Here is a 25,255-nt window from a genome sequence, read left to right on the forward strand (position 1 = left end):
TCTTGCAGCTAAGTGATGAGGAGGTAAAGATTTAATATTTTGCTGAAATACTTTTGTATTGTAGGGTATATGGTTTGCTATTAGATATTTAACATTTAGCTGGTTGCTGGTATTTCTTTCTCTGAATGCATGTTAATTGAAGCACTGAAATGTTAGGACCCGTACATTTAGAAACAAAACCTGGTTTATTTCTACAGTGTATGGGTTTTTTTTTCTGATCTTCTGTTATATTGACTCATTTAAACAGCTTTAAAATCTTTATGCATAGCAGCTGGTAGAAAGGCTTTCTGAGTGTGATAGGGTAGTTCTTAAACTGACTTGCATGCTTTTCCATTACTTGCATGTTACCTTTGACATTCTTCTGAGGCTGCCACTTATCAATAAACATTTAATACTTAAAAAAACCCCACAAAATTTTATAGTTGTTGAAATTGCAAAAGCTAATAAAACCCAAGGAACTAAAAAATGAAATAACGATATTACAAAGAAATGTTTATTGGAAAAAGTCTCAGTATGTGTTAGCTTGTATTTTTAATGATTGTGAGCTGTTTTATTTTTTGAGGGGGTGGTGGTGTAGTTCAGAAACTTTTCCTATGCACAATGTGATAATACACTCAGGGTTAGGAACTGGAGGCTGTAGATAACCTGTGAAACAGACAACTGTGGAAATACCTTTTTGTTTTTTTTCAGTGATAATAACTAGAAACCTGTACTTCCTGAAACCTGCCATTGAGTCTGTATTTGTAAATCTGTGATAAACATGCTGGATTTCCTTGTAGTATTGGGTTTCCTTGTAGTATTAGGTTTCCAGTAATTCCTTGGGAGAAAAAAAAATACACCTACTAAAAATGTCAACAGGTAGTTGAGACCTAGTGAAGTGTTTTAACACAGCCTCAATGGAAGTTCAGAATATTTCCTAGTAATAACAAGGTAACTATATTTTTTTTCTCTCCCTTTCCATCTCCCTCCCTCCTTCAGCCAAATAGGTTGAAGCAGTTTGGCTTGACGGTGAGAACTTCTGAAGAGAAAGTACCTCCTGAAAGGTCTAGGATGGCCTTCCAAACTCCAGTGCCTGTCTTTTCAGCCCCTCCAGTGAACGAAGACTTTCAGAGGGGGCTAGCCAGCACTCTTGGGGAAATCGCAGCAGTGCCCAGGTGGTTCACCATCGTGTTCGTTTTGCATGTGAAATGAGCTGAGTGCTCAGCGTGTTACTGCTGCCCAGTGGATGTTTGTGCAGGATAAGCTGCGTTCTGTGGGAGTGATGTCCATGGCTGTAGTGTTGATCCTCATTGTGAGGGTGCCTGTGCCTGTGCTTGGGCCACATGCCTGGCAGTGTCCATGATGTGAGATGAGCCCTGATAAATGAAGCAATGGCCCAGGGCTAAGTTCAGGAATGCAGTGTAGGCAAGGACAGCTTTCAGTAGGCACTGACTGAGACTAAACTGTTTTGGGAGAGAGGAGCTTTAGGCATGTGGCCAGAGCTGTGCTGTGCCACTAGCCCTAATCCACGGCTTGTTTTATTTACTATTACTGACGTAACTGGTAAGTATCATTAACTGAACCTGTTAAATAAGATGTGCTTGGTTTATGTTCTTTAGATCTCTGGAATAATGTGAGTTCATGTACTACACCCTAAGGGAAGGTTAATTTCCTGCTGAGGCTTATCATGTCTTGTTTCTGCATGGTGCTAAGGAGAGGTCTTGGGCTGAGATGAATCTACAATTTTCCTATTAGTGGATTCTTTCTTCCTTTCTTCCTTTCTTCCTTTCTTCCTTTGATGATAACTTTTGAGTTGTACAACAAACCAAAAAAAAATGTTGCTTTTTTCTTTAAGGCTTGCACCGATGCCACCGCCTCCACCACCAGTTTTGACAGAAAACTGCAGAACACCTTACGATGACGCATATTACTTCTACGGAGTTAGAAATCCTTTGGATCCCAATCTTGCATATTGTAAGTTGATGGTTTGAGGTACATCGTGGTTAAAGTAGTTCAAGTGGCTGCTTTTACTGTAGTTAAAGGATGAATACTGTAGAACTCATGACAGCAATTAAAACCCATTTCTTAGATGTGCTTTGAATGAAAAGTAGGCTGTTTTTTCAATACTGATTTTGAATGAAGTAGCTTTCTCCAGCTGCAAAAGGGGCTATGACTTCCAGAAATCTTGTTGATCCCTTAAGCTCTAGTCAGAGCTACTTGGCCAGTACTCCTCCCAGATAAGTTTTGAAAGTCATTATTTTCTAGAATTCCTTGAGTCATGTTATAATTCATTATGTGGTGTTACCATTTCATATACAAAATTCAATGTTTTTAAAGGAGCTCTATGAAGTAATCAACCTTTTTTTTTTAAGGACTTCTGTGTTTTTCTATTCTTTGACTGTTTCATGACGATTTCCCAAGGGAAACATTTGTGATGTGTGCAGGGAGCAACTGGATTGTGTGGTGTTTGCTTTTTTCCTTTTTTTTGCCTTTAGAGTGGAAAACCTGAAAATCCTTATAAAAAGTTGTAGCACTACCTGCATAGAATAGTTAAAATAAAGGACAAAACTCCCTTATGTTTATAACTCTTCTACTTGTTGTCTTAAATGAGATTTGTAAGCATCTGAAAATTTCAGGCTAGAGATTTAAGAGCAAAAGTTTTTTAGATTTCTTTTTTTTTAACTCTCCCATGTAAGTTTTTTCCTGTCTTGAAATGTAATAGCTTATGGTTTGAGATTTTATTATTACTATTGAAATTACTATTATTACTAAGGTTCTAGAGACCTTACTGTTTTAACCTTTTCTTTGTAATCTTATTTTCATACCACAATCTTAAACTCTCAGAAGTTTGGTTTTTTTTGGGGGGGGGTTGTTTGGTGTGGTGTTTTGTTTTGTTTTTTGATGTGCTTTATTTTGATGGTTTGTTGTTTATTTCTTTTACCTTTGTATCAGTATAACTCCCAGGGTAAAATGGCTTCAAGTTTAGAATGTTAAAATTCACATACAAGAGTTGGGTTTCCTTGTGGTATATTGCTAGTGCTTAAGATGTCAAAGTGCGAAATTGTTTTAGAGATGCATCTCTTACTGTCTTGAGCACAAGTAGTATGCACAGTAATTTCAAGCCCTGATGTGGCAAAGTGCTGCAGGTTCTCTTTTAGTAAGAGTACAGGTGCCAAATGAACTGCATTGCATTGCAGGTGGCAATGGGGCTTTCCTGACAGTAGAAGATACATTTGGAAAGCATGTAGACAAGTGTTGTGTTGCATTAAACGAGTTATTTCTTTTAGTTAGTTCATGGTAGAATAGGTTAATGAAGACATTTGTAAATTTTAAAGATATTTAGTTGGATTTAAGAAATGGGTTTGTATCTTGGCATTTTATTTCTTACTTTAGAGAGGGCATTAAGGATAACTAAATTTGTCATTCAAGTTGAGAGTCTTGTTTGTAATTCTGCAATCACAGAGTTTGAGCAGTGAGCTCTGTTCTTTTAAGTAATGGCAAAAGTTTATATCTGAGCATTCAAATTTTAAATAGTATTTTCTTTTTGTTTTTTTTTTCCTGTGTAGCTGGTACAGGAATGAGGGGAATGCAACCAGCACCTAATCTAGAGCCTCCTCTAGGCCAAGCCCCAGTAGAGCAGTCTGTGTAAGTGTTATCTGTATTCATATTCTTTGTTTGTATTTATCTGTATGGAAATACTTTTAATGTTTGGAGTACTTGGCTGACAATAAATATGCCTTTGAAATAAAGTATTAAATGACAACTCTTCAAACTTCTAATTAATAATTTCTATCTAAACAACAATTCAACTCCTATTTTTATTTGATTTACAAAAATATTTGAGATGATAATCTGCCAGGCTGTGGAAAATGACAGCCCTCAAATACTTGTCAGATTTCTTTCTTTCTTTTTTTAAATTCCTCCCCCTCTCTGGACCCTCTGATATTTTAATTTAATTTGTGTGGTTTTCTAATTCAGAAGTAACATTGAGCAGAGGAATACAGAAGACAGACAAAGAAACATAGGAATGTTTTCTGAAGAAAAACCAAAGCCTTCCAAAGAGGCAACACTGTCTTATCAACAAGAATTACAGCAGCAGGTACAGAGTGATAAAGCCTTTGATGCTTTCTGCTTTTTTAATGTATAATGGTTCTAAATGTAGTAGTATTTCAAACATATGCTTTTAGTTTACAAGTAAAAATTTTTCTTAACTCTCCCTCCTTTCATCCCTTCCTGCCATTCCTCTTACCTTATAGCTCATTTTAGCTCTTTAGATGAACAGTAAGCTCTTCAGTTTTTGTCACAGACAGACAGAATGCCAAGACTGACAGCAAAAGATTAGGTCTAGGCATAGAGTTTTGTATAATTACTTTCACAAACACAAAAACCTGTATCTTAAAAGCAATGAATTGTTGATATGCTCAAAAGCAATCTTTCAATAAAAAATATTGCTATAATTATTAGGAACACTCTAATTTCAGCAAGTTCTTAAAGATTATTTGGATACCAGTTCAAAAACTTCCCTAATGTTTACTTCTAGTGGTGTTTTAAGCGGTGTCTTACCTCTTTTGAGTTTCTTTTTGATAGGCTGGACAAGTTTCTTGAGTACCTTGTCTTCCAGTAAACCTCTTAGTCCCCCCATTTATTTGAGTGGCCTTTAGCTGCTGCACTTTATGGAAGTTTATATTTATAAAATGTATTTGACTGTGATAAGAGATGTTATTTCGAAAGAGATTTTGTTGAACCCAGTTCAGTGGCACTAAGATTTTCTTATCTTATTCTTGTCTATGTATTTCTTCAGAGGAGGTAAAAAATTGCTATAAAAATATTCTAGTTCTATTTATAGATAGATGGGGATAAAGGAGAGGCTGCCAATCAAAGTAAAATGAAGATTAGAATAAACATGTAGGAATAGTGTCTGATATTGCACTTACACTTCTCTGAAGGCATTTTCTCACTGTAATCTTAAGAAGCAACTTTTATCTTGCCATGTGAGGGACTGCACAATTTGACATAAAGATCTAATGAACATGGCATGGTAGTCTTTCAAAGCTATTATGCTGCTTCTGGCTGCAAGTGAACAGAATGTATTCTACTTTTTTTTTCATATAGACAAACCCGACTTTTTGGTAATGAGTCAAAGGGGCTAGATGAGTTTTTATATTGAGCCATTATATCTCTTAAGAAATTGTCTGACTGATAAAAAGAAATAAACTAAAGGAAAAGTACCTTAATATATTTTAGCTATGCAAATAGTAGGTAATGTTTTAAAAGCTTTGGATAGAAGATGAGTGTTTTTACAGCTATTCTCTTTAGAAATGCTACATTAAGTTATTAAGAGACTTAGTTGTATAAATTTAACCTCATGTTGAAGAAAAGGAAAACCAAACCATATGAACAGTTCTGCATTTTTTGCATACATTATCATCCATTACTGCAGAAAACTGTTTCATGAATTGTGTAGTATTCTATTATGGCATTTTTTGTTAGGAGTCTTTATTTATTTCATGTCATCTTTTGTCTAAGCTTTGGTTAAACAAAATATACCAGATTGAGAGGAGCAAGTGCTGTACATGTATTGTAGAATTTTGCCTGTTTAACGTTCATACCGTATAAACTTCTGTATCAAAGATCCAAATATATGAGACTTGTGATCTACTGCAAGTGTCAGATGTGAACATTTCTGGAACTTAGAAGTCTTGTAACGTGTATCTGTATGTTTGTGATAAAGCACAACTGGACATGTGTGGTTTGACAACAGTATTCAACGCACTGTCTGCAGTAGAGGCGATCCAATGTTTCTTATGTGCTTGATGTAGATGGGGGAATAGGCAATGATAACATTCAACTCCTTTAACTTCTTATTTAAATTATACTTAATGGGATATTTTTATTCAATTGACTTTGGTTTTAGATAAAAGAGAGAGAGGAACGACGCAGGCAAGAGAGGGAGGAGAAGAAACGCTACGAAGCCAAGTTAGAAGCAGAAATGAGGAATTACAACCCCTGGGGAAGAGGAGGTGGTGGTGCTCCTCTCAGAGATGCAAAAGGAAATTTGATAAGTATGTTTACCAAAATTATGGTCTGACTTTCCAAGATTGATGCTTTCTTGCTCCCATAAAGGCTCTATTCTGATACATAATACCTTGTTTTGTAACACTGGTAGCCCTTTATTGACAAATAGATGTACTTGTTTAGTGTAGGTGCACTCTAGTATTATTTGAGTAATCTTTTTGATTTCTGTAGAATCATTTGGAGAGTACCATTTGAACAAAATGGGAAACACAGGATATAGCAGCTCTACATGAAGGCACAATGCAGTACTAAAGGGAGAAGAAGGACAAAAAGCTCTTACAATCATCTGCAATACAAATGTGCTAAAGTCTGTTGTGAAGACTTACTTATATGTTTCCCAGTAACAGGTTTTTTTTATTGTGGTCCTTGTTTAAAATAACTTCTAGACTTAGAAAGTTGTACTTTTGACAGAGAAAATGGAAGTGTGTTTGAATAAATACATAAAGCTAAGTGGAATATTTAAATTTCCCCAAGTAACACTGCTGGTAAATGTCTATATAAATAGCAGTCAGCAGGATTGGTTTTTAAGTTGTGTTATTTTGTTTTGGTTTTTTCCAAGTGCTGTTTTATATGAGATGGGAGTAGGGAGTTGGGAGATAGCTACAATCTGGACAAGTTGTTTATCTGCCCCTCCAGCGTTAGCTAGAGGCAGATATAAGATTAAAACTCAAATTCCTGATCCTTGTTCCTACTGAAACCTACAGGAACAGTTTAGCTAAAGTAAAAATAGCACTCGGTTGGCACAATTAGACTTGTGTATTTCAGAATCTTGGCCAGTGCTCGCTCTCTTCATTTTTGCCTTTAGCATCTGAGTGAGTGAGTCTTAAAATTTTATAACAGTTAAATTCTGAATGTGAAACAAATTCATTTTCTTGTTATTGGAATATTATGTTGAATTCAGATTAAATTGTTAAAAATGTATCTCCTGGTAATAACATGTGAGAATTTTCAAAGCATGGAACACTTACTGGACAACAGTTTATATATAAATAATTAGTTTAAGTTTTATGACACCTGAGCAATATATGGGACAATTCATAGTGTAGTTTTAGGGCAAGGGGCAAAGTACAAATGCTTTTTAAAGATTGTGTGACCAAATAAGAAGTTTAGAAGCTTGTGTTGAGGATCCAAGTTTATCCCCAGAGCAGGTAGAGATCTTCACACTGCCTAACTTCAGGCACTTTATTTAACTGTCTGGCTTCTTTCTGTAGGATTTGCAATGGTGTGTGTAGAGTGGGTGAGAGGAAAATGTAGGTGTTTCATATTAGCCTGAGCTCTGCATAGACCTGCTGAGCAGCTAGTCTGTGTCCATAAATGACAAACCAAGAGAAAGGATTTTCTTAGCCTGTTTTCCTGTAAAGTTGTTTTTCCCACCATAGTTTAGCAGCATGATGGATAAGCTATGAATCAAATAGCATGAAACATAACGTGCTTTCTGCCATGTCTTTTTTATGCAGTGTGGCTTGTCTTTTTATCCTTTGGAAAATGTTTGTAGCTTTTGAGACTCTGATGTATGCAAAGGCTGCTTTACAGCAAGAGATATAATTTCAAGTTCTGGGAATCTGTGTGTAAATGACAGTAATTCATAATTATCAGAAACACCATTTCTAAGATAATCTGAAAACTGTGATAGTAGTACTTTGTTTTGAAACAAGCCTTCTAGGTACAGTATGGGAACACTTCAAAACGAGCTGAAATTAATATGGTTTTTGATCAAATTTTTATGGTAATTAAGAGGTAATTAAAGTTTTGGTGAAAATGTTGGATGACCTTTTTTTGCTTACCCACAGAAATCTACAGCTAGATTATTACTCAAGATATGAAGACCAAGATACAGTTTAATGATTCTGTTGTGCATATCACCCTTAGTAGTAATCAAAAAGAGTTTCATCACTTGAAATATCAGTACTAAACTCAAAAGTTTTGTACAGCTTTAAGGAAATAGAAGAAGGAATTGTTTTTAACCACAGTCTTGTCAATACAGATTTATGAGTCATTTTTGTCTTTGGGCTCTTTGTCTTTCATAGCATATTTGTGTGGGGCAAAGGGGGAGTTTGCTGTGAAGACTCATTCTTGGCACAAGAAATCTTTTATTAAGTGGATTTATAATGACTAGTATTTCACCTATAGCTTCGCTGTTCTTATCTGCATAAATAATTTTGTTCCCATAGTTGGTATGCCCAGGAAAAGCAGGAACCATACCTTTTATGAAAAGAAAGTATTGTAAACAGTAATCTCCCCTTTCCTTTAGCGGACTTGAATATGATGCACAAGCAAAACGAAGATGCGTATCGTAATCCAGAGGCAAGACTGTATGAAGATAAAAGGGCTATTGAATCTCTTGACCCAAGTTTGGCCTCCCCAAGACCTGAGAACAGAGAAGCATCTGCAAATATAACAGCAGGTTTTTAAGAACACTGTATTACAGCTCTAAATATTTAGAGGCCTTGGTGATCAAAATTCTCTAGTTTCTTTACTCCTCTCTAGTAGTTCTACAGTAGTGTTCTCTACCTGCTAATTCAATGTCGTGTTCTTTCCTAAACTTCTTCATTGCTGTCCCTGTGTGCACTGAAAATGTATTTTCTTATCTATCTTGTCAGTAATGGTAACTAAGAACTGGTTTGGCACTGAAGAGTCAAGATTAGTACATTACTTTTCCAGATTTAACATTATCTAATCTTCATAAATACTTGTTTTACTTGTAAATGACAGAGTGAAAAACAGCTGTATAGTAGGAGGGAAGATGGAATAAAAGAAGGATCTGCAAATGTATGATGTTATAGGCTAAGGTGAAATTGGATAGTATGGAGGTAAACAGCTTCTAAAAAGTTGCAGGTGAATTGGGTACTTGTGCAGCCCTCTGTGCTGCCTCCAGGTTTTAGGGATTTTATTTTATTTTCCTATTCAAAAACTAATGCATCTTTCTCACGTGTTTTGTGAGACATCTAAATGAGAGAGCTGTGGTACTTCAGACTTGTCCCTAGTCTGGGGTGAGCAAAGGCCAGGATCAGTGATGGTCTCCAGTTCAGTTTAGATGTTGCTTTTCTTTCCCTTATCTGAAGAGTTGCACTTCTGTATAAAGAATTACATGGCATTTTGGATGTGGCTCTGCTTTACGTGTTTGCAGTTCAATGTCTTGATCACTGGCTGTAGAATTGGGTTTTTTTGTGTATGTTCTTCCTGGCCCCCATCTTGCTCTTACTAATGCAGTATAATGTAACCATTTTGTAAGAAGCAAAACAGGGAAGGCCAGTGACCCCAGCACTGAGCCCTGGGGGACACCACTCGTGACCAGCCACCAACTGGATTTAACTCCATTGACAACAACTCTTTGGACTCGACCATGTAACCAGTTTTTCACCCAGGAAAGTGTCTGCCCATCCAAGAACAGCCAATTTCTCAGAGAGAAACTTCCCGGATCACCCTTCTGTCCCTTCTTATATATAGGTGTTACGTTGGCTGACTTCCAATCAGATGGGACCTCCCCAGTCAGCCAGGACTGCTGATAAATAATGGACAGTGGCTTGGCGAGCACCCCTGCCAGTTCCCTCAGCACTCTAGATTTGTGCACATCAGTGTGGAGCAGCAGGTCACTGACCATCTGCTGAATTGGAGGGGAAACATTTTGCTTCTCACCCGTGTCTCTTGGCTTAGGGGGCTGACTTTCCCCTGTGGAAATGCTGCTGTTACTGAAGACTCAGGCTTTAAGCACCTCAGCCTTATCCTCATCTTTTATTACGAAATTTCTTTCTGGATCTAATAGGGGATGGAGACTTTCCCTGGTCTTTCTTTCATTATTAATGTATTCATAGAAACTTCTCTTATTACTCTTTACCTCTAAAGCCAGTTTGACTTTTAGCTGGGCTTTTGACCTTCTAATTAACTCCCTACATAACCTAACAATGTTCCTGTACTTATTGTGAGTGGTGTGTCCGTTCTTCCAGAGGCCAAAAACTCTCATTTCCTGATTTTAAGCCAGAAAAATTTTAAGCCAAAAAATTTTATCTCTTATTCAGCCAGACTACTCTTCTTTGCCCCTGGTTCATCTTACAACACGTGCGGGTGGCCTGTTTCTGGGCCTTTTAAGATTTCCTTCTTAAAAAGCCTTCCTGGACTCTTACACCCTTCAAAATTGACTCCCAAGGGATTCTATTGAGTAACCTCCTAAACAAGTTGAAGTCTGCCCTTCGAAAGTCCAAAGTGTCAGTTTTGCTGCCCAGCCTCCTCACATCTCTGTGAATAGAGAACTCAATAATTTCATGGTTGTCATTCCCCAGACGGCCTCCAACTGCCACATCCTCCACAAAACCTTCCCTGCTCACAAACAAGAGGTCCAGCAGGGCACTGTCCCTGGTCAGCTCCCTTACCAGCTGTATGAGGAAGTTATCTTCCACGCATTCCAGGAATCTCCTGGTTTGTTCCCTCTCTGCTGTGTTATATTTCCAGCAGATACCTGGGAAGTTGAAGTCTCCAACAAGAACGATGGCACGTGACTGCGCAGTTTCTCCCAAGTGCTTATAGAGTGTTTCATCTACCTCACTGATCTGGTTGGGAGGTCTACAGCAGACTGCCACAGCAGTATCAACTTTATTTGGCTTGCCCCTTAACCTAATCCAAACACTCTAAACCCTATCATCACTATACTGAAGTTCTGAACTTTCATAACAGTCCCTAACATACAGAGCCACCCCACTGCCTCTCCTTCCCTGTTTGTCTGACTCAGTCATGTGAGGTTTCCCACCACATTTCTGTGATAGCCACTAGGTCATAGCTTTCCTGTTGCATCATTGTTTCAAACTCCCCGTTTGTTGCTCATACTCTGTGCATTGGTATAGATCCACTTCAGATGAACCAATGCTCCCAACACCTTTTTGTAAGTGTGAGAGCCATTTCCTACCTGATGCTTCTCAGGGGTATCTGTGACTTCTAAATCATCAACAGCCCTTGCCTCTTCATTTCTCATTACATGTCTCTCCCTTGTATCCACTGAAAAGACTTGTATGTTTATGATACATTGGTAACTTGGGGATAAAGAAGACCTGACACTTCGAACTTTATAGCATGGAAGGCACTTTATACTGTCAGAATTCAATTTTTGGACTGCTTCAAATTTTATTTGCCAGTTTGGGGCTTTATTTTTTGTAGCATCTGTTGCAATTTTACCTAAATATTTGCTCTATTAGGATGTTTTTTGAAGCGCGAATAAGCCTAAGTAACAGAACTACTTGCACTAAGTCAGAATAATTAAAAGTTTTAAGATCTTATGTAAGATCTTGTTTGAATTAACTTACAGGTAACATTTTTACATACTAAGCTGCAGATTGCACAGTGGAGTATATGACTTTTATAGATGTTATTTACCGATGTTACTTTGTAAGAGGACAACTCACTAGGACATTATTAATTGGGCAGTTAAAACCTGACAGTATTCTAGGCAGACGATGTGAGAAGTTTTAAGCCTAGCTATTGTTGTCAGCTATATCCATGAATTTTGGCTGGCATAGACTACCCTTTGAAACAAGTGTCTCAGATTCACACTCCTTCCATCTATCTTGCCGTCTTAAATTTGCTTTGATTTTTATCTGTAACTTCTTTATTCCCCCATAGGTTTTTCGTTTGCCCAGACCTCTCCTTTTGCTCGAGGAAATGTGTTTGGTGAGCCCCCACCTCCACGGCAGCTGAAGCGACAGGAGTCGTACAAGAACTTTCTGCGTTTACAGGTGAATGATCACACCAGTTATCATCTGCTTAAGTATATTTTTAAAAGAGAAATTAGAGCCAAAGTAAATCATCACTGCTGACCAAAGACCTTATCTAATCATAGCCAATTCTGTTACACAAGAGATGTTCTATAGAATGTAAGAACTGTGTGCTATTAAGTCTCTTAGCTTTTGCCTTATATAAGAAATGCTTATAGAAGAGATACTATTAATGGTTGGCTTCATTAATCTAGGTTCTATCTTCCTCCCCAAGTACAGCTCTCTAAATACAGTATTGATTTCTCAAGCTAGTAGCTAGTAACAGGACAAGGGGTAATAGGATGAAGCTGGAACACAAAAAATTCCACTTAAACATAAGAAAAAACTATTTGACTATGAGGGTGAGGGAGCAGTGGCACAGGCTGCCCAGAGGGGTTGTGAAGTCTGCTTCCTTGGAGGTCTTCAAGACCCGCCTGGACGTGTTCCTATGTGACCTGATCTAGGTGAACCTGCTTCTGCAGGGGGGTTGGACTAGATGATCTCTAAAGGTCCCTTCCAACCCCTACCAGTCTATGATTCGATGAAGCTGTGTAGACAGTACAATGTTGCATACATAAATACGTAAAGAAACAAAGGTGTTTGCTCTGTGACGGCTGTGTGATACAACTGCATGTTCACGAGAGAGAAATGGTGACAGTGAGACAATAATAGTGTAGTTACTTATTGATGGGTATATCAAATGTGGTTATGCCAGATTCTGTCGATAAGACTTTGCATATAATCTTATGCCACAAGAATTAGATATACATTAAATATTAATATCAGGGAAATCCTTGATAATTTAAAAGGGTATGAATGTCGTATGATAGTTTGATGTGGGTGTTTCAAAAAGAAAATATGAAGTGTTTTTCCACGTGTAGTGCTGTAAATAAAGAGTGAGCAGACCTTTGGTTTCAAGTCAGTGCTGTGTCTAAAAATAATTGTGGAAAGAAAAAAAGATAATGACTGTCTTTTATTTGTTTGTTTCCTGTCTTCCATTAATCATTGAAGTAATCAGTGAAGAACAGTGTTATTCCAGCACATTCACAGTAGAGTGAATGTTAGGAGATATTCAAGTTTTGTTAGTAGCATTTATAATTGGTGTTCTTACTGGGAGAATGATTCCATAAATAGTGGCTTAAAAGAAATAGTAAAATATCATCTCCTTTTAAAGGAGTTCTGAAGCTGAAATGTGTGTTGCTCCTCACAGTCTTGGATTGTGCAAGTAGGTACTGCAAAAGTCACAGAAGATTGTGGTGATAAATGTTTGACAGATTATTCTTGGCTATTGACAATTGAATACTTCTTTGCTTTATTTTCTAGATCGAAGAAAAGAGACGTAGGGAAGAAGCAGAGCGAGAAAAACTTAGAATAGAAGAAGAAAAAGAAGAAAAAAGACTAGCTGAACAGAGGATGAGAATTGAAAAAGCATATAAAGATGAACAAGAGGAGAAAAGAAGGAAGGAGGAGGAGGTTTAGTATTTTGATGCCTTGACTTTTATCCATCCTAAAATAACCCCCATAAAATATGTCCTCTAGATTAAGAAGATAAACAGAGAAAAGTCCTGTGAATTGGTCTTTGTTTTTAAATGGGCCTACTTTAGCTGGAGGGGAGGTAGAGAATTGTCACTACTATAACACTCTTCTTATTCTTCACAATATATGTAGTTTTGTAATTGACACTGGTGCATTTCTTTCTAAAGAAAACTGTGAGGCCAGTAAAAAGCTTTTTTGAGTTGGTGCATTAAAAAAAAACCACCTAAAACCCAACCTTTTTTGGTTAGTTGGTTGATTTGTTAGCCTCTTAAATCTAACTCTCAAGGAATTATTTCTATTCTGAATGTAGCTCTACAGGAAGGTTTCATAAAGCCTCATTTAAAATTGGCCTGGATGTGTCTTTGAGATAAGAATACTGCTTGTTTTGGAAAAATACCAAGAAAATCTAATACTTTTCATGGAGGTAAACTTGTGATTTAATTCAAACCCAAAAGCTATATTTATTAGGTTTGGAAAATGGAATGAATTTGCATAATTCAGAATCTCATAAATAATTTCGTGCAAAGGACATGGGGCCATTAGAGGTGGGAGAAATCCCTGGAGATTGTGGAACATCAGTTTGAAATGTAGGACTTCAAGATTTCTAAGACAGAAGACTTAGCTTGTATTCTAGAGTGTCTTTCCTAGAATGAGCAAATTAGTTGGATGAGTCTTCTGGATAATAGAACTGGTTTCGAATAGAGTAGGAGGCTAACTGGTATCATTGCTTTTCACAGATTCAAGACTTAATGTTGAGAAGGGATAATAAATTTCTCTGTGGGCTTGTGATAGGATTTGCTGCGTGTTTCGTTTGGATCTAAATTGTTGGAAATGACTCCAAAAGTTTATTCTTAACTGGCAGGAGATCTGGGGACGCAAACTAGTGTTTATCGAAGTTAGTAGGAATTCTGTAAAATGATGTTAGAGCCAGAGCTGCAGATGCTTCAAATGAAAAGCTATGCCTTGCAAATATTAATGTTTGAAGTCATCCTAATGAAATATGCTTTTCATTTCATCCTAATCACTTTGATGTGTAATTTTAACTTCTCAAAGAAAAACAAAGCAAAACTTTTAATAACATTGAGTCTTTTCATGTACCAATAATGTTTATGTTACAGCAAAGACTGAAAAATAAAGAATTCATTCGATTAGATGAAGAGAGGCGAAAAGAAGCAGAAAAAAGAAGAAAGGAAAAAGAAGAAAAGCAAGAACAACAACTTAGACAACGTTTTGAGAAAGAGAAGCTAGAAGAGGAAAAGAAGACGGTAGGCTTCGGTGTAGCAAAGATACAAATACTTCTTCCGAACTTTTAAAAATAACCAAATTTTATGCCAATTTTATGGTTTCTTAGACCTCTGCCTTCACTATTGTTCTCTTCGTATTTTATCAAGCTACAGTACACTTTGTGCACACCCAGAAAACAACTGATAGGAAAAACAGACATACTAGAGTGGAAATGTACTTTGCTGATCATTTTTGTGTTAAAAAAAAAGTAAAAACAAGCTAAATAAGACAAAGCTGTGCTTTATGGTAGATTTTTATATCTCACGTGAAGTATAGTGGCTTGCTTTTACTGAGCTCCAAATACAAATACAGTTCTATAATTTAGAGGACTGTTCATCTTTAACAATGATGTAATTCTTTTCCTTTGACCTGGAGGATGTAAAAAGTCCATCACGTATAGTCCTGATAGGCAGAATCTAAGCGAATTATAGAACTGTTTCACCTCTAGGAATTTCTGTGTTGTTTCTGTAAAATGTACAGATTCAATGCAAATGTCTAGAGGAAAAGAGAAATGTAACTTAGCCATAAATTTAAAAAAAAAAAATGACATCATAGAAGAACTGTATTCAAATTGTTAGGGGTGGAAACTGAAATCCCAGGAAATGATGTACACAATTTTATGTGGTTAAGAGCTGAAAGTGAATTCAAAAAATTAATTAGGATAAGCAAAAGCATTTTTCTGTCAGATGAAAAATATTAACAAAACTCTTCCTTGGTTCAGAATTTATAGGAATGTCGTTTCAGTCTTGCTTTCCTCTTTGCAGTTTCCAAGGCAGCCTTCTCCCATCGTTCCTGCTCTTCAGAACAAACTGATAAGAAAAGAAAAAAGGATTCCCTCTGCTGAGAGCCACACATCATCTTATGCACAAGTATGATTTTTGTAGTAAACTTTTTACTGATTTTTGAAGACAGCACAGTGTATGAAATCCTACCAGATTTTTAATGTTTGCCACTTACTACTGGAATATCACAAGTAACTGGAGACAGCCTTTATAATTCATCAGTCTTGTAGCTCAGATATTTGATGTTCAATTTAATTCAGAGGACTGAAGAAAGTTTTTTAGGGTGTCTTTATTTTTTTTTCTCTGCATGAGCATTTTCTGTGGAGATAAGAACTTCATTTTTGAGTGTACATGCTCTGTCCATACCCTTACCTAGGGTCTAATGATCTCAAGGTTTAAGAAAGTTTACATCTTATGTAGCAACTAACTGTGTTCACTCAGAGAGCTTCTTAGCTCATGCATGAAGTTTAATGTTGATTCCTAGCTACAGACATTGTTGTTTTATCTTTATTTGTAAAGGTACTAAAAGATTGTAATTTGTAGCACATTTCACTGTTGTCTTTGTGTCACAAATGAGCAACAGTAGTGGTCCTGAGGCCACTCATTTCTTTCACTTGATTTAATCTTCCGAGACCTGTTGGTTTTTTTTTTTTAATAAATGTCTTCTGTGAAGAGTAGATTAAATAATTGCCTGTGATTATTTTAATCCCATTCTACACTTCTGACTTTTTAGTGGAAGTTGGGTTTTTTTTACCAACTATCTGCATGAACTGGGATAGGAATTTAAAAAATGACTTTGCCATGAAAATGTCAATTTGGCAAAATACTTTCTAGTGCAGTTTCAGAAAATGTTTTAAGTAAGGCTTTAAAACTCTTGCTTTCCCTAAATCCTAAGAATGCTCTGGAGGAAGGTAAGTTTGTTTCTGTCTTTGCAGTACTTGGTATAGCTTTGTCTAGATCTTGGAAGGGTGCATTGTAGCTATTACCATAGTAATTTACGTTATACATTTAAAGATCAGGTTATAAAGTCCTTAGGCATTAAAAACCTATAAGGTTACTATTCTGCCTTCCAGCAGCAGTGGGAGTTAACTTTAAATGCAGTATAAAATGAGGAAGTAAAATATGCTTATATCTGCTATACTTTATTCCTTTGACACATTAACATTTTGTATTTGTTATGATCACCAGGGTCCTCCACAACCAAGACCTCCCTCTCCACCTGTCCCTGCAAGAAGAAATGAGCTGCGTGCCTCTGGTGGGTGTTGTCTTCATTGCAAACTCACTTTATGTCATAGTCAAAGTGTTTTGGTTACAGTTTTCTTTTTTGCCTGCAAAGGAATACTTACATTTAGGTTTCTGTGTGGGTATTCTCTATGTCTTAGTATTACCAGTATTTTTGTATGGTATGCTTGAAGCATTATTATGAAATAAAAATAGTCTGCAAGGGAAGTGCTGGAATTTTCAGCCAAGACAGCAGTGACCACTGTGACCAGAGCATTGCAAAACTGGAGGGTCTTGAATTGGTTGAGTAATGGATTAGACCAACAATGTGTTATGCATTGGAAGTTTTAACTCTTCAGTCCTGTATTCCTTTGTTAATTTTCCTAATCCTCTGCTCGTTACTCTTAGCTTTCACTGGTGGCTTTAAAATTCAGACATACTGGGAGGATCTCCTTTGCTCTTTATATATAGTCACTTACCTTGGCATAGTACGGGGGTGGGAAGCAGTAATTTTTGTCTTCTGGTTGGTTTTTTTTCCAAGTATAAAAGAAACAACAAGTGGAATGTAACAGTAAATGATGTCCTATAAATGCTTACCCCCAGCAGTCAGTACCTGGATCTGTTCTGGGGAGTTAACGTCTCTTCCACTAAATGAAAGTCAGATTGGTTTTTCATGTGGCTTTTGGAGGTCGATAGACTCAGCATCTTCACGATCACAGGTCACAGGATTTGTGGAGGCTCCTTCCTTGGACGTCTTCAAGACCTGGACGCGTTCCTGTGCAACTTGATCTAGGTGGACCTGCTTCTGCAGGGAGGTTGGACTAGATGATCTCTAAAAGTCCCTTCCAACCCCTACCGTTCTATGATTCTATGATTTAAGCTACTTGCTCTGGACACAGACTAAAAGTCTGTAAAATATCAAATTGTTAAGTGTGTTATTTGGAAAGTAAGGAATTTATGAAACCTTTCTAGCATGTGAAGGAATGCTGTTCTGACACAAAAACCAGCTTAGACCCAAAGTAGGTCTACAAAGTCAACATCAGCATGTACTAAAAATAAGTACTGATGCCAGCAAATAGCCTGCTTTTGAGTCAAGAAACAGAAATGAGGTTGTGTTCTTGCTGGTATCACCTCAGTTACTGTTGGCTGCCTCTGGGGCAGAGAGAACTGTGTAGATTTGCTAGTTTCAAAATAATGCTGTTTACTGGCAGCACCCAATTGCTGATATTTCATAGCTTTTTCCTTTCTAATTGCAGCAGAACATTTCCATTGAAGTTTTTATGCTTTCTGCTGTTCAGGGAATCTGGTCCATGTCTCTAAATACAAGCTCTGACCTAATTTCTAGTGTATCATAGAATGGTAGGGGTTGGAAGGGACCTTTAGAGATTATCTAGTCCAACCCTCCTGCAGAAGCAGGTCAACCTAGATCAGGTCACAGAGGAATGTGTCCAGGCAGGTCTTGAAGATCTCCAAGGAAGGAGACTCCACACCCTCCCTGGGCAGCCTGTGCCAGGGCTCCATCACCCTCACAGTGAAATCGTTTTTTCTTATATTTAAATGGAACTTTTTGTGTTCCAGCTTCATCCCATTACCCCTTGTCTTGTTGCGAGATACCATTGAAAAAAGGGCTGCCCCAATCTCCTGCCATCCACCATTTAGATATTCATAAATATTAATAAGATCTCCCCTCAGTCTCCTCGAGACTAAACAGCCCCAGTTCCCGCAGCCTTTCCTCATATGAAAGATGTTCCAGTCCCCTGATCATCTTGGTGGCCCTGCGCTGGACTCTCTCCAGAAGTTCTCTGTCCCTCTTGAGCTTGGGAACCCAGAAGTGGACACAGGACTCCAGATGAGGCCTCACCAGGGCAGAGTAGAGAGGGAGAAGAACCTCCCTTGACCTGCTGGCCACACTGTTGTTGATGCATCCCAGGATGCCATTGGCCTCCTTGGCCACGAGGGCACATTGCTGGCTCATGGTTAGTTTATTATCAATCAGGACTCCCAGGTCTCTCTCTGCAGAGCTGCTTTTCAGCAGTTCGACCCGCAGCCTGTACTGGTGCATGGGGTTGTTCCTTCCCAGATGCAGGACTCTGCACTTGTCCTTGTTGAAGCTCATTAGGTTGAACCTCAAATGCTGCAGTTCTTGTATCTGTATAATCCTTGTTTCAATTAACAGTTCATGATCTCTTTTTTGTTTGCCCCCCTCACCTTAGATGTATGAAATAGGCAGAAAAGTGTCTCTGGCACTCTTTAAATTACTCATGTTTGATTCCAGAGGAAAGAAAGAATGTGATAAATGAATTATCAGAGCTGAGGAAGCAGCTTCTTAACGAAGAGAGGCGGCTGCAGGAACAGCTGCTAAATGGGACCAGTGATGATGATGTACCAGTTACACGGTAAGAATTTTGTCTTTGGCTTTAACAGTTAGATTTTGCACAGGAACTCGGAGCTACTGTCTATTAGTAGTTAATATTCTCTAATATACATGGGGGAAATGAAAATAAAAAGATAGAACTTGTGTATCTTAGTTTTTCCTGTTGTGTGTGGGTTTTTTTCCAAGAAACTTACTAAAGCTTAGCATACAAATGTCTGTACTGCTAATGTTGGAAGCTGCGATACTCTGTCTTGAAAAGTGACCCAAAACAGATGTCTAAGGCAGAATTTTATCTCATGATCTGTTTTCCGAGGGCACAATTTGTGCCTGTGAACTGCAGCAGTATTGCTGGTGAGCATGCTTGTCAGTAGCACAGTGCTGTGGTAGTGCTTGCTTTCTTATTGAAAACTGTGGCCTTTGTATTTAAAAGAAATTGGTTTACTTGGACAATGTATTGATTAATCATACCCATTAGTTGGAAGAGGCTTGTCAGAGCTTCAGTCTTAGTTCCACTCCTTAAAGTGTGAAGGGTTTTTTTTTAATCAGGTTAACTCTTTTTATACCCCAATACACAGTGTCATTGCTTTCAAATTTATTTTCCTGCTTTGATAGCTTTAGTTAAGGATAAAAGATGTGAGCTTTATCAGTATTACATTTCCCTCCAAATCATTAATATGGCAGCATTAAATGATACTGATTAGCCGTCTGGACATGTTCCTATGTGACCTGATCTAGGTGAACCTGCTTCTGCAGGGGGATTGGACTAGATGATCTCTGAAGGTCCCTTCCAACCCTACCATTCTGTGATTCTATGATACTCTGCTTCTTTTACAAACATTTCAAGCAGGAGGAGGGAGAAGAACAACCCAAGGGATGTGTTTGAGATGGCCAGGCTTCGTCTGCAGGCTCCAGTGAGACGCCCTTCGTCAAAGAAGACACAAGATCCCATCAATAAGCGCAATATCTGGGAATTTAATGAACTTAAATACAAAGGCAAGTAGATCTCCTGATTATTGATGAGAAAAGGTAGTAAAACATCTGTTCTTTTCCTCCATCTTCCATGCTAACCTGGATTTAAAAGCAAAAATAAAAACTAGCCTCTTAGGGCTGCCGCCCATACGCTGGGGACGTCTATCTCCCTGTGTGACCATTTCTACAAGTGCACACAATTCATGGCATTGTAATGATGAGTGATGACTCAGAGCACTTGCCTAGCTTCCAGTCCTTCCTGCTCAAACTTCTTATGCATTTGATATTTTGATGTTGCTGAAAAGTACAGTGAATTTGATTACCCACCAACAAAACATGATTCTGTGTAACTTTCTGCTTCTCCTTTTCCAGAAAAAGAAATTAGTAATTATCAAGTCATTGCTAAAGTGGCTCATCCTCTTGGCCGCTGTCATGACTTTGTTATCTGCAGCTAGTTCTTTAAAAATAGTTTTCAGAAAAGCTGGTTTAAGGAAAAATGAAAATTTTGTATCTTTGCTCTAGATTCTGAAACACGGATGGGCTTGAGGCACATGTATCCTGATCCTCCAAAAGATGACCAGACTCTAGACATTCAACAGCAGGCGCTGTTGAGGGAGCAGCGGAAGAAGCTTGACAGAATGAGAATGGGGAGAGAAATAGAAGGTAAGGAATGAATGGTCCAAGGTAATTTCCATGGATTTTGAGATGGCTTTATTTATTTATTTATTTATTTATTTATTTCTAAGAATTAAAGACCACCAGCTCTACTTTTACTACATAGAAGTTCAGTGTCAGTACTGCAGCACAAAACAGTAAAACCACGGAATGCTGAAATTCTGTCGTCGTGTAGAGCATCAAAAAGTGGAATGCCTTTTTGGTTTTTTTTAATTACTGTGACTGTATTTCTCTAGTTCTTTGAAAGCAATTTAACCAGTGCCTCATACTTAGAAAAAATGCAACAGAGAAGTAGTTTGGTTATTGTTTCTTAAAGCAAACTACAGAGCAAACTACAGAGCAGTAAAACTCTCCAGCTGATTTCTGATAAAAATGTTAGTAAGTAGATTCCTTGTGGCATTGCTTCAGTTCTCACTGAGGAAGTAGATGGTTTTGAGCTGTGAATTGGTTAAAATGCAGCCAATGTGTCTTCACCTTGGTCTCCCTTAAATGGATGAAATTTCTTTTATTTCCATAGTCTTGGGCTGACTGTGTCAACAATTCAGAAATCTGTATCTGTGAACAGGCTTTGCTTTAGAAACCACATGGAAGGTATCATCACCAGTTTGAAGTTCCAGAATGAAAGTGTTGATTGTATCACTTAATAGGGATCATGCTAATATAGTAAAATATTACCATCGTAACATCATGAAATATTTCAGTTCCATATAGCAGATGCAGTGAAAGGCCCCTTTTTGCATGCTGCACTTAATTCCAAATGTCACGTTCATTCACATACCTTTTATGAGCAGTCATGCATGAGCAGTATCTCAGTCTATTTTAGATGTCATTTAAAAATAAAATCATGACAATTCCACCAACTTTTTGAAAAGTTACAGTTGCAACTGAATGAACTCAGTTTGGAGTGCTAAGATACAAATGTCTCAGAAAAGTGTTTGTAATTCAGACTGGCCTAACTACATTTTTGATGAGCAAGTAACTACTTCTGTGGTGGGTTTGCCTTGAGGAGCAGCCAGACCCCAACCCAGCTGTTCCCCTGCCTGTGTCCCCTCATTCATGACCCTTGGTGAGATGGGGGAAACTGGGAGAGGAATACTTGTTGACCAAGATACAGACAGGGAGGTTGCTTATCAGTTGTTATTGCAGGCAAAACAGACTGACCTTGAGGAAAATTAACCTGATTTGTTATCAAGTTAAATGATTCTTATTCCATCTTGGACAGATGTGCTGATGTTCAAGAGCCTTTGTTTTTCTGCCATTAGAATGTTTTTCAATTGGCCAGTCTGAGGAAGCTTGAAATTAATGTTGACTGGAGAAGAACCTCCACCAGCTAGAAAGCAAATTTGCCTTTTTCATTAATTTTCAGTCATTTTGGACAGATGTGAATGCTAAATGCATAATGCACTTTTAACCTAAAGAGGCATTTCCTTGGACAATTTAGATTAGTTGGTATGAAAGCAGCTGATGTTAAAAATGATTTTCCAGTGATTCTCATAGATCCTTGAGCAGCTTTTCCTCCCTCTTTTTCTCTCTCCTACTGCTTTACAGCATCATTTAACTCCATAGTCTGTCACTGTGTACTGAGCAAGAGAATAAATTAGTTGCCATGTATCTATTTCCAGTTCATTTTCCTCAGAGACAAGTTCATCATCATCTGACTGAAAACAGATGAGTGGTTTTGCTGTCTGGTTTAAGGCAGAATGAAAGATTAATTCAAGCAATATGTATTTTTGTATCGTGGGCAAAATGTTGTATTATAGGCTGAAGTGGCAAAGGCTTTACCTGCCTTCCCACACTAGATGTGTGTTCTTTGCCTTACATTGCTTTATATACAGCTTTCTCTCTGATTGTTTCTGGGTTTTTTTACCTCTTTGTGCACAACAGAAATTTGTGGACTATTAATGGAGCTGCAACCTGAGAAATTATTGGCTTTTTTAAAATATCCCAATTTTAAAACTGCTTGCTGTGTCCACATAAATAAGGCAGTCTTTTGCCTCATTTATAAGCAGCCTTCTAGATGCTTATGATTTTGGGGGATAGGAAGCAGAGGAGCAGGTTGATGTCGTGCTGCAGTGCTGGGCTCTGCCTGACTGGAGGAGCGTTCCAGGCACAGGCTGGTTGTCAGTGCAAGACGAGTGACAGCTCACGTGCTGTGGGATTTGGTGCGAGACAGAAGGTCAGTGACAGGCTGAAGAAGTTTGCTAGACAGAGATGTGAGAAATAAAAAATATCTTAGCAAATATATAATCTGAAGACTTAAACCAAATAAGAAGAGTAACTTCAAGTGTACTTCTCTGTATTTTCAGTGTTTGCGGCATCATTGTTAGATGAACTTCCAGGATGGTTCTCTCTGCTCTCCAGAGCTGAGGTTTTTATCCTTAGACAGTTGCTTTCCTCTGTGAAATGATTGCTGTCTTGTTTATCTTCTCAGCCTCTCTTTAAAAGCTGCGAACACTCCCTGCCAGAAGCCAAAAGAGCTGATCTCATCTAACAGAGTTTATTCTGTCTGACACAGCATCCTTCTTGCTAGTCAGTTTGGCTCTTGATGTCTCACCTAGGGGACAGCATTATTAGGCTTGAGTTCTGTTGGTATAGATATGATTGTTTAGCTGCACAAACATACCTATTCCTGGCAAACTGATGTCTAGAATATATAACAAATCTCTTTTTTTTTGAGTATCCATGAGGTTTTCTAACTGCAAAAGTGGTGTAATGTTGAGCTTCACTACAGATAAGTGAGGCTCCTGACTCCACCCATCTCGTTCTTGATAGACTGCTAAAAAGAATGGCAAAAAACAAAGTGGGTACAGGAAACACATGGCTCAGGTGATCCCTAATTATGGAAGAGTCAATACATTTCTGTTTCTCCAATTTCTGAAGTTTGATACAGTATTGGTTTGATTGCCTACTCAATTCATAGCAAGTTGAGACAAAAATCAATACATTAGATTTCTCTCCATTATTGTTTTTTTTGTGTATCCTGGCTGCAGAGTTCAGACAGAGTTTAAGGCATTGCAGTTTAGCACTAGCAGCCACTGGGTTGATGAATACCGTTACCTTCCACTCTTTTAATTCACAACTGTTTTAAATGTAAAAAAAATACGTGACCTGGAACATCTAATATGTGAAGATGATGGCGAGAAAACCAAGATGCTTATGCAAGGGAAGGGAGGGTAAGCTTTATTATAGGAAGAGGGCCATTGGGTTTTTGTTCTTGGATACACTTTGGAAAGCAGGTTTCTGTCTAAATGCTTTTTCACCACAGGTTACTTAACCTGTGTTTTCTGAGTACCATGCTCCAGTTGCATTAGGATTCAGTGATGTGCAGAACATATGATGATTTCCTGGCTGGATATTGTTTAAGATGCAGTAATTCAAATAGTAAAGATCTTATGGTCTCAATGGACTGTAAGAGGGTAAAAGTGAGAAACCAAGTGTTCATGAAACAGTCTTCTGCCTTCTAATGTGTTGCTTTGATGGCTTAAAACACATCAGTTTGTGGGTTTGCATCATTCATGAAACACTTGGACGTGTCCTTTATATAACAAGTGTTTATATTATTGTTGTAAACGTCACACAAAAGTAGTTCTGACAGTTGCAGTACAGGCTTTCTTGGAATTTGGCACAATTTAGTGCAATTTTAGCATTTAATGGAGTGTGTTTATATCTTCTTAAAAAAACAGATATCTTTTCAATATTCACAGGGATAGTTAATGTTTGCTGTTAGTGGGTAACAAATCAGGTTTTGAACAACACGGCAAACAACTGGTTGTTATTAGCAATGAATGATATGGTTTTAGTGTGAAAAGTGTGTCTGCTCTTTGGAAGAGACCGATGAGCCCAGTCTCCAGAAGGGCTTGCACATGCTCAGTGTCCTTAGAAGCAGCACATTCAGCAGATTGGCAGGAACGGCGCATTCAAGTGTTTTCAACTTCCATCAGTGTGTGTACTTTCAAAGAAGCAATGCATAGGGGTCTTAAGTTTTTAAAATAATATGCTGATAAAAGTCCTACTATATGTTAGCATTAACTGTTTTCATGTCAATGTCATTTTGTCCCTTATCTATGTGGCTTTTACGATCAAGATGATCCTGTGTCTGGTGGGAATCCGCAAACGACGGGACTGGTAAGAATAAGCCAGTGGTTGTGTTATACTACTTTGCCTTTTTCCAGTGTGAGAACCATCAGGTTTGGAGAAAGGAGTTACACTTAAGTAACAAGACAGCAAGCTTATTTACTTTTCTTGCTCGTCAGTACAATAACAGGTGCTTTAAACTTGCTATACAAGTCGTTAATCTTTATATAGAGAGATTGTTGATTTTTATATTCATTGGTACCTATTTTGTATTCATATGGTGTTAGATTGGAGGTGGGCATTAGTGGAAGAAGCCAAGCCAGGAACAGTTGCTCGGAATTGTGGCTGAAGTCATGCATGTGGCCAGTCGATAATTAGATCTGTGGTCTGAAATGGGACGTTTAGTTTGTGACTTGCTGAAAAGAGCCAAATGAAGTGCTATCAAATTGGAATTCCACACTAATCCAAACTGCAGAATAACAGAGTTCAGTTGTGTCTCATGGAGATGTGAAACCACACAAAATGGAAGACTGCAAAAGCGAAGCCAT

General features: G+C 37.9%; 1 protein-coding gene across 7 annotated transcripts in view; it reads left to right on the plus strand.

Moving 5' to 3' along the window:
* CSPP1 (centrosome and spindle pole associated protein 1) overlaps positions 1-25,255 on the plus strand; it is a 62,971-nt gene that overhangs the window by 31,665 nt on the left and 6,051 nt on the right. For 6 of the 7 annotated variants that reach the window (XM_061996094.1, XM_061996092.1, XM_061996096.1 and 3 more), the window contains 15 exons: positions 979-1,154; positions 1,835-1,953; positions 3,546-3,624; positions 3,958-4,078; positions 5,894-6,041; positions 8,306-8,458; positions 11,662-11,774; positions 13,116-13,265; positions 14,447-14,593; positions 15,377-15,481; positions 16,583-16,649; positions 18,891-19,011; positions 19,834-19,982; positions 20,481-20,621; positions 24,718-24,758. In XM_061996094.1, the coding sequence (XP_061852078.1) occupies positions 979-1,154; positions 1,835-1,953; positions 3,546-3,624; positions 3,958-4,078; positions 5,894-6,041; positions 8,306-8,458; positions 11,662-11,774; positions 13,116-13,265; positions 14,447-14,593; positions 15,377-15,481; positions 16,583-16,649; positions 18,891-19,011; positions 19,834-19,982; positions 20,481-20,621; positions 24,718-24,758 (1,830 nt within the window). The remainder of the gene's footprint in view (positions 1-978; positions 1,155-1,834; positions 1,954-3,545; positions 3,625-3,957; positions 4,079-5,893; positions 6,042-8,305; positions 8,459-11,661; positions 11,775-13,115; positions 13,266-14,446; positions 14,594-15,376; positions 15,482-16,582; positions 16,650-18,890; positions 19,012-19,833; positions 19,983-20,480; positions 20,622-24,717; positions 24,759-25,255) is intronic. The other variant, XM_061996095.1, reaches the window with a different exon arrangement.

This window comes from Colius striatus, chromosome 4, assembly GCF_028858725.1.
Source record: "Colius striatus isolate bColStr4 chromosome 4, bColStr4.1.hap1, whole genome shotgun sequence".
NCBI classification, from domain to species: Eukaryota; Metazoa; Chordata; class Aves; order Coliiformes; family Coliidae; genus Colius; species Colius striatus.